At 42.5% G+C, this 9,627-nt stretch overlaps 1 protein-coding gene across 1 annotated transcript in view; it reads right to left on the bottom strand.

Moving 5' to 3' along the window:
- GPATCH1 (G-patch domain containing 1) overlaps nt 1-9,627 on the bottom strand; it is a 38,596-nt gene that overhangs the window by 8,083 nt on the left and 20,886 nt on the right. The window contains exons 12-16 of the mRNA XM_014733181.3: nt 9,319-9,497; nt 8,937-9,064; nt 8,115-8,251; nt 7,603-7,769; nt 759-975 (exon numbers count right to left, since the gene is read on the bottom strand). Coding sequence (XP_014588667.3) covers nt 759-975; nt 7,603-7,769; nt 8,115-8,251; nt 8,937-9,064; nt 9,319-9,497 — 828 coding nt within the window. The remainder of the gene's footprint in view (nt 1-758; nt 976-7,602; nt 7,770-8,114; nt 8,252-8,936; nt 9,065-9,318; nt 9,498-9,627) is intronic.

The following is a 9,627-nucleotide window of genomic DNA, read 5'->3' as shown; positions in this document are numbered from 1 at the left end:
TTTTCCCACAGAAATAAGAAATAGGCTGACATTTGCAATCACCTAAGAACAAACAATATTTTATACCTCCATGTAACTTTTTGCTTAAAAGGCCCTCAAAAATTATACCCAAGTCCACCACAGACTGACAGGGGCAGGCGGAATACGCTAAGACTGAGATGGGAAATTTTGTCCACCCATCTAAGCATCTGAAAAGTCTCCCACTCTTGCAAGCGCCAGATGGCCTTCTTTCCTGCACCAAAACTCCTGGCTGCTGTAAACGGAACAAGCAGGACAGGCTACTAACCAAGCGTTAACCCACAGTAGATGGCTACTAACCATCTCCCAAGTGCTACTAGGCGCCAGGCAGCACTCATCTGATGGCCGAGCCGGAGCATCCACTCTGCCCAAGAGAGGCAGGCAGGGCGGGCCCAGGGTGTGTCATGACCTAACCTTCTCCGCAATCCTAGCATCTCAGTGACCAAGCTAAAACAAAAAGCTGTCTTTCAAATGAGGGCTTTACTATGCTTTAATTCTTCTCAACTAGAATAAGTAAGAAAATGAGAATTATCAAACACAGCTATCCAAAAAATATACTAGAGATTTATACCAGAAATGAAAAACAGAACTCAGCTCCACCTCAAATTAAAAATATAAGATGAAAAAACATCAATTGCTAATTACCCTGGTTTAAAATTGCACGGTAAACAAAGAAGCAGCTTCTCTAGAGACACCATCATTTTCTTCTTTGGATCCCAAAGTCTGAAATGTTGACATACCGTGTGCCCCAGATGATGTTTCCACCAAGTCAGTCTCTTGGGAACTTTTGAAGTCAGCCTCCCTGACACCCGCCTGATCGTCCTCGCTGTCACCCTGCTCATCCTCGGAGGACGAGGACTTTTCATCAGAGGAGCTGGCAAAGATGGCCTTGAATAAGTCCATGGATGGGCGGCTACCTTCTCCCTCAGGCTGTGAATCCACTTCTTTGTTTACCATCTGTATTAACAGTGAAATAAGAGTCAGGAATGAAGAAGCAAGGGTGAAAGGAGCCCAACACTCTAGAGCACACGCACACGCATGCACACACACATGCACACGCACATATTTGTGTTTCTGCTCATGTACATGGGTCTCCACACCCACCCACTGCCTAACTCAACAAGGATCTCTCACATGGCAGTAATTTTTGTGGTGGTTCTGAGTCAACAACGAGAGTGTGTTTCAGCGGAACATGCCAACTGGTAGAAGCAGCTGAAGCCTCTCACAGAGAGAGGTCACTAGTCAGAATTGCAAAGGACCCAGAAAACTGCAGGAGGGACGAGCAGTGCCTCTGTCCTATTTGCAAGAGTCTATCTGAGCCACCGAGGTCCAATGTTGAAGGTGAGGGAGACACCTTACTCGTATGAAAATGATGAGAAGAAAGCTGGGGGCCCTCGGCACAACGGGGAGGGAGCCAGCACACGCAGATAAAATGGTTACGGAACTTGCCTCTGCAATTACACATCACTCTTCCTAAAAGCAGCCCAGGTATGGACACTGAGATCAGTGAAACCAAGGCAGTAGGTTTGTGCACACTCAGCTCAGTAAACAAGGAGCAAAGGCAGTCAGTTTGTGCACACTCAGCTCAATAAACAAGGAGCAAAGGGATGAAGCAGACATGGCTCCCGCCCTCCAACAGCTCATCCCCAGACGGACATGGGGTGATCTCAGGTGCAAGCGATCCAGGAGAGCTCCAGGACCAGCCTCCGTCAGAATCCACTTCAGTCTTTCCCTTTTACCACTGAATAACCCAGTCAGCGAGCCTAGAGCCTCTGTCAGTGACGCACGCTTGGTCCCTGCCAGCTTGGTCCCTGCCAGCGCTCTTCACTCTCCGCCAGTGGTCACGCCCCTGGACCACGCCACCTCCAGTTTCTGGAGCAGAGTTTCAAACACCCCCAGGAGGAAAACTGGTACAACATAGTAGAGTTTGTAGTTTTAAAGTAAACTCTGCTCGTGGAAGAAAATTTAAAAAGAAAATTATACCATTCCCCACTAAAAATAACCAGGGCACCTTGGAGTAAGGGCTGATTCTAGAGCTGGGGCTGAGAAATAAGAAGATGAGCCCAGAACATCTTACTGTACCCAGAAAGGAGGGACATGCTCAGAGAGTAAGAGGGACCTATCAAAACGACACAGAAGCCAACAGGAAAGGGCTCCAACCAGCCAAACCAGGAGAACTTACGCATTAAAATAAATAGTGGTAGTACTACATTTATCCCTTTGGATAAAATAGGAAGCCACGGGTCCACAGTGATATAAAGAAGTAGTTTCATGAGGAAGGGGGTATTTACATATTTCAAAGCTCCTAAATACTTATTAAAAATAATTAAGGGGCCAGCCCTGTGGCCTAGTGTAAGTTTGGCATGTTCCACTTCTGCAGCCTAGGTTTGGTCCCTGGGCATGGACCTACACCACTTGTCTGCGGCCATGCTGTGGTGACGACCCACATACAAAATAGAGGAAGAATGGCACAGATGTTAGCTCAGGGCCAATCTTCCTCAGCAAAAAAAATAATAATAATAATAAAGTAAACATTAATAAGAAAAGAATAAATAAAAGTACTTACTAAGTGCAAAGGGGAAAAGACTCACTTCACAGTGAAAACACCTAGCAGACAGCACCTCACTCAAGTGATCAAAGTGAAGATCAGTAATGGGACAAACTGACATCATGCACCACCTGATATGGATGCAATGAGAGCACAGCAGTAGCCCTTCTGAGGGACTCCTGCCAAAGATGCAGAACCTGGATTTAATCCTGAGAAAACATCAGACAAGCCCAAACTGAGGGACATTCCATAAAACAGTGGCTTGTAATCTTCAAAAGTGTCAAGATCATAAGTCGAGGAAAGGCTGAGGAACCGTTCCAGATTGAGGGAGACTAAAGAGACGTGACAGCTAAATGCAACCTGTGATGCTGAGCTGCGTCCTTACTGCTATAAAAGACATTATTAGGACAACTGGTGGAGCTTGAACAGGTGTGAGGGTTAGATGGTAGTAATACATCAATGTTAACTTCCTGATTTTGATAGAAGTACTGTGATTACATAGGAGAATGTCCTTCTCTGAAGGACACACAGGGGTGATGGGGCATCTGGTTGGCAACCTATGCTCAAGTGGTTCAGGAAAAAAACTATACCATATTTAAACTTTTGAGATTGTTTAAAATTTTTAAAAATCATACAAAAAGTCAAGAGAGAGAGCCTGACAGTGAAGCACAGGAAACCACGGCAACAATCTCCTAGAAAAGTCATGAATCTGAATCTTTATGGCAAACCACAGACACCAATGTCACATGCATGGACCATACACTGAATGACAGCTGGCTGACATCTGTGTTCATAGGCATCTCTGGCCTTTAATGGTACCTATATTATTAAATGTACAGGCAGAACTGTCATAAGTACATGAAATTTTCAATTCTTAGATAGCAACAGGAACTAACCTTTTTGTTTTTATTTTTTTCTGGAATAAAATAGGAGCTGTACTGGAATTAAAGAACAGCAACAACACACACCAAACATGCATCGATATCTACAAAGCTCTCCCGCAACCCCGCCTTCACCAAAAGGTGTGCCTGTTCACAGTCGTGCTGACTCAGAAAGTTGTCCAAGAAAGAAACTAAGTAACCCAGGGAGGGGAAGAGACCCTCCTAAGGTCACATGGCTAAAAACGGAATCAGCAAGAACCACGACTTTTTCCAGGAAAAACTATCTAAATGCTATCTCAACATGATTTCTGGGCAAACCTAGAAGGCTTTCTAATTTAACGACCATATCACAGAACCAGAATCCCCGAGGAGGGCTTATGCCATGAAAAAGTAACAGTGAAAACCCAACGCAGAGGTTCCAAACCCACGGTCATGCCCGCAGTGGCAGCAGCTGCCAGGCGGGTGCCTACAACTCTGAAGGAGGGGAGCCCTTTTCTCTGACCACAGGAGCTGTGGTCCCAACAGTCAGATGGAATCCCGCTGCTTTTGTCCCCCTCCTGCCCTCCTGCCACTTGACTCCAGTGCAGACAAAGTCACCGGCAGTGCAAGACAGAGCAGGGAGACGGAGTCCCCGCTTCCTGAGTGGAAGGCGTGAAGGGGGCCCTGAGTCAGGAAGCGCCAGGAAGACCATGAAGAGGAAGAGCTCAAGAGGGTGATCCCGTAGAGCGGTCTGTGAACTTCCGCCTCACCTCGGAGCTAGGCGTGCATGGATCTGACTCTAAATAGCAAACCAAAGGCTTTGATAACAGAACGATGGGAGGAAATACCAGCCGGGTCCCAGATCAGCCGCTGGCAAGTACACATGCAGGAAAGGACTAAAAATAGTACTATAATAAGGACTATGAATAGTGCTACAATGGCTCTGAAAAACGGAATGACATTTGAACCACAGCCCACAGAAGACAAGATGGAACTTGCAGCCTGAACCTAATTAGGCTGATTGTCTCATAAAGCAAAACAAAAAATCAACATTCTCTTTAGAATTTAAACAAGACCCAGGGTCTCATAACATAATCTTCAAAATGTCCAGAATGCAATCCAAAATTACTTGGTATACAAACAACCAGGAAAATCTCAACTTGCAAACAACAATCAAGAGGTGACAACCCAAAATGACGAAAATGTTGGAATTATGAGACAGACTTTAAAGCAACTATTATAACCATCCTCCAAGAATAAGGGCAAACAAATGGAAAGATAAAAAGGTCTCAGTAAAGAAATAAAAGATAGGAAAAAAAAACAAATGGGAATTTTAGAAATGAAAAATACAATAACTAAAGTAAAAAAATCAATAACAGAATGGAGATGACAGAGGAAAGAGTCAGTGAACTTGAAGACAGATCAATAGAGATTATCCGATTTGATCAATAAAGAAACAAAAAAGATTGAAAAAAGGAAGAGGCTCAGAGACCTGTGGGACAAAATCACAACAGTGAGATCATCAGAATCCCAGGAGAGGAATGAGAATGTGGTGCAGAAAAAATAATGGCTGAAAATGTCCCAAACTTGGTGAAAGATAAAGTTAAAGATTCAAGAAGCTCAGCAAACCCCAAACAAAATAATCTCATAGAAATCCATGCCTAGACACATGATAATCAACAGCTAAAAACCAAAGACAAAGTGAAAATCCTGAAAGCAGCCAGAGGAAAGTCATGTCATTATCAGGAGAGGAACAATGATCTGAATGAATGCAGAGTTCTCAGCAGAAACCAGGAAGGTCAGAAGGAAGGGGCACAACATCTTTAAACAGCTAAAGAAAAGAACTGTTGACCCAGAATTCTATAGCCAGCAAAACATCCTTCAGGAGTGAAGATGAAATACAGGACCTTCTCAGATGAAGGAAACTTAAGAGAAGCAGTGGAAGTGCTCTGAAAGAAACACTGAAGGAAGTCCCTCGACAGAAGGAAACGAGAGGAGGGACAACTGGAACTTCAGGGATGGAGAAAGAGCAGCTGCAACGGTAGACACCCGAGTGAGTAAAACACACTACTATCTCCTCATCCGTTCCTAAAACAGGTCTAACCTTGAAGGCAAACATAATAAAACACTGTCTGACGAGGTTTCCAGTGCACGTACATGTAATACATAAGACAACATCTGTGGGGAGAGGCAACAGACCTACACAGTGGTAAGGTTTCCACATTCCAACTGAAGTCATAAAATATCAATTCTAAGTAGACCGTGCAAAGGTAAGTATGTATACCGTAATCCCCAGAGCAATCGATAAAAAATATATACAGTAAAAATAAATTTAATAGATAAATTACAACATTAGTCAAGTAACACAAAAGAAGGCAGAAAAGGGGAAAGAGGAACAAAAAAGAGTGGGAGCAGACAGAAAACAAATATTAAAACTATAGACCTAAATCTAAATATACCAACAAATTACATTAAATACAAATGATCAAAACACACAAATTATAACATACAGGTTACCAAAATGCATTTGTAAAGAAAGACCCAATGACAATGACATGCTGTTTATAAAAAAATCCACTTTAAATATAATGAAATAGATTGGTTAAGAGTAAAAAGATAGAAAAATACATACTATGCTAATTACCAGGGATAAAGAATGATGTTACATAATGATAAAAGTATCAATTCAACAAAAATATATAATAATCCTAAATGTATATGCACCTAACAAGAAAGCTTCAAAATGGGGGCTGGCCCCGTGGCCGAGTGGTTAAGTTCGCGCGCTCCGCTGCAGGCGGCCCAGTGTTTCGTTGGTTCGAATCCTGGGCGCGGACATGGCAGTGCTCATCAAACCACGCTGAGGCAGCGTCCCACATGCCACAACTAGAAGGACCCACAACGAAGAATATACAACTATGTACTGGGGGGCTTTGGGGAGAAAAAGGAAAAAATAAAATCTTTAAAAAAAAATAAAAAAAATAAAAAAAAAAAGCAAGCTTCAAAATGCACGAAGCAAAAACCACTTTGGATTAGAGTTTAGCAGTTTCTTATAAAGTTAAACATGTACATATATGTTACCCAGCAATCTACTACTAGGTATTTGCCCTAGAGAAATGAAAACTTCTGTTCACACAAAAACCCGCACATGAACGTTGACCGCAGCTCTAGCTGACAGCCAAAAGCCGGAAACAACCCACACGTCCTTGAATAGTGAATGGACCAACAAACTGTAGCGCACCCACACAATGAAATATTATTCAGCAAGAAAAAGGAATGAACTATTGATACACGCACAACACTGATGAATCTCAAAGGTATGATGCTGAGTGAAAGAAGCTGGTCTCAAAGGCTGTCTATGTATATTGTCTGATTCTATTAACATAATGTTCTGGAAAGAGCAAAACTACAGAGACAGAGAAGAGATCAAAGGTCAACAGACGTTTGGGGTGAGGGGAGGGAATGACTACAAAAGGACAGCCTCAGGGAGTTTCTTGGGCTGATAGTACCATTCTGCATCCTGATTGGGGTAGTAGTTACAGGAATCTATACATGTGTAAAAATTCATTGAACTGTACATCAAAAAAAAGGAGTCAATTTTAATGTAGGCTAATTTGAAAAGTGAAATGAAAATTTTAAAATGAGGCTATTAGAAATAAAACCAATTTTTTATTAAGTTCAACTTTTAACTATTAAATCAGTAATAAAAAAATGGATATTTTCTCTATATTCTACATAAAAGAGAATACTTGTTACTTGGAAAATTATATTGAATTTTGTTGCAATGGTTGATGCTAACTGAAAGCCATTCTAAGCAGAGGAGTTTATAACCACTCCTCAAATGATTAAAGCTATGCTTGAAATTGTTGGACTGTAGAGCACGTGTCACAAACTACAGCCCACAGGCAAAATCCAGCCCTCTGCCTGTTTTTGTCAATAAAGTTTTATTGGAACATAGATGGACTCAGTTGTTTTCACATTGTCTGTGGCTTCTTCCACCCTCAAGAGCAAGGTTCAACAGTTATGACAGAGACTCTATGGCCCACAAAGCCTAAAATATTTAATATCTGGCCCTTCACAGAAAAAGTGTGCTGAGCCCACTATGGAGTAATGAGAAGGCACCACCATAGAGAAAGGCCACGGTCAGCCTGGCAAAGGGAATCCAGAAGCCCCACATACCTGATCTGAGAGTGATTCTGTCACATGCTCTTCCTCTTTTTTTACTGACGGACTGGATTCTTGTTTAGGTGGACCAACTTTTGATCTAGCCAAACTTAAAAATTCACTAATGGAATCTTCCTTCTTTTCTTGTTTAGATGTATCCCATCTGGATGGTTTTCTTGATTCTGAAAGGCAGCACACAGATATAACATCAGAATTAGCAAGCAAAAGGCAAGCTCTCCAGTATGGCTCTTTAATTCATTCAAGAACATCAGTGAACCTACCACAGGCCAGGCGCTGTGCAAGGTGTGGGGAACGTGGCAGGTGCTGAGGCAGAGCCCCAACCCCAAACAGTACCCACGTGGACCATTACAACATGAGCTAATGTTTTCATATGAGCAATTCTCCTAATGAAGGAGAGGTCACACTACATGTGTCCTTAGCAACACATGACCCTTTACTTCTGTCTTCCCAACAGGCTAGGGGCTGAGACCACTGTCAGCACAGGGAGCTGAGGGAGCCCTACTCACTGTCGGGAGCTCGGGGCTGTGGTACTTTTTCACTTGATCCTTGAGCTGGAGGCAAGGAAGCTGTCTCTTGCAGCGTCAGAAAGTTGAAGACTGAGTATTTGTCACGTTTCACTCTTGGTAAGCCAACTAAAGTTGAACTGAGGGTTGGAAAAAACACATAAATATCATTTTAAGAACAACTGTGAGGATCAAATCCAAATTCCTGTGAAGTTTTCCATCTCGCATTTTTCACCAGTAGCTCTTTGACTTGGATAAGAACGCCCCCTAAGTTATTTTCGCTTCTCAAAGCAGTTTAAACATTTAGAATGGCGGACTTTACGACCCATGAGTTTTTTCTTACTATAGTAAGAGTTAGAACTTAACTTGAAAATGGATTTCCACTAAGGAAAAGTTCCACTGCTAAAAACATACCTAAATTTTCTGACAAACTCTCTGATTCAACTCCATATGCTTTCTTGCAATGTTTAAAGCAAATAAGAAGGTGCTGAACTTTTATAAAGAAATAAAAAACACAGTCACATTTTAAATGTAAACTATATGTGCATGATGAAAAAGGGGGCAAGCTAGACAGGCATTAGGTCGCTGTACCTTGACATATCTGAGTTTCATATCTTCAACATGGAGTAAAGTTTGCTATCTAGATGTTTATTTTCTTAGTAACAAATTAATAGAAGTTAAAGTAAATCTGCAAAATGTGTAACTCTAAGCATTTACAAGTAAGTTCATCTAGAAAAAGGGAATTGACATGAGTGTGTGAGGGAAAAAGTTAGCTTTAAAATGGCAGAATAAGTACTGACGCAAGGACGGGCTTATCCAACTTACTCTGGATAAGGGTCAGGGACATTAAACCTCTTACACAGAAGCTTGTCAGGGTGCCACTCAAACGTGTCTCGGGTGAGCGTCCCGAACATCTTCATCTTCACAGCCGACTGCTTGTCACTGACATCATTCTGGGAAAAGACATTCATTCTGTTTCATCAAGTGGTCACATAGGTGACCTGACTGCACTCCCATCTTAAAGTTTTCAAGCAATCTCCCAAAATTACAAAACAGCTTATGCTGCAACATTTTTGCTCAAGTACACTGGAAGCTAAAAGCATAAAGTGAGTTCTAATTTAACCTCTTCACTGAGGGATTTAACATGTTTGGTTATACTATCTTTTAATTTTAAACTTCACCAGGTAGGGACACGATGCAGACAGACCTCTTGGTCCCGAGGGACTTCCACCTGGTCTGAATCGTCCTCCTCCTTGGCATGAGTGAACCTGGAGGACAAGGTCGAGTGGGAAGACACGTACAGCAGGGCTGCCCGGGAAAACTCATCCCGCTCCCGGCCTCGCTCCCACTCCGTCATACTGGGATCCAGACATTGTTCCAGAGCATCTACGGTACAGAGAACAAGAAAGCGCTTCACTCCTAGGAAAAGCATGGGGCTTGAAGGAGAACACCTGGAGGGCACCACTTTACCCCTGCAGATTTCACCAGAAGAGACTCAAATCCTCATTCCGGTTTT

Source organism: Equus caballus, chromosome 10 (genome assembly GCF_041296265.1).
Source record: "Equus caballus isolate H_3958 breed thoroughbred chromosome 10, TB-T2T, whole genome shotgun sequence".
Classification (NCBI taxonomy): domain Eukaryota; kingdom Metazoa; phylum Chordata; class Mammalia; order Perissodactyla; family Equidae; genus Equus; species Equus caballus.
This window is presented reverse-complemented; position numbering and strand designations above follow the sequence as displayed.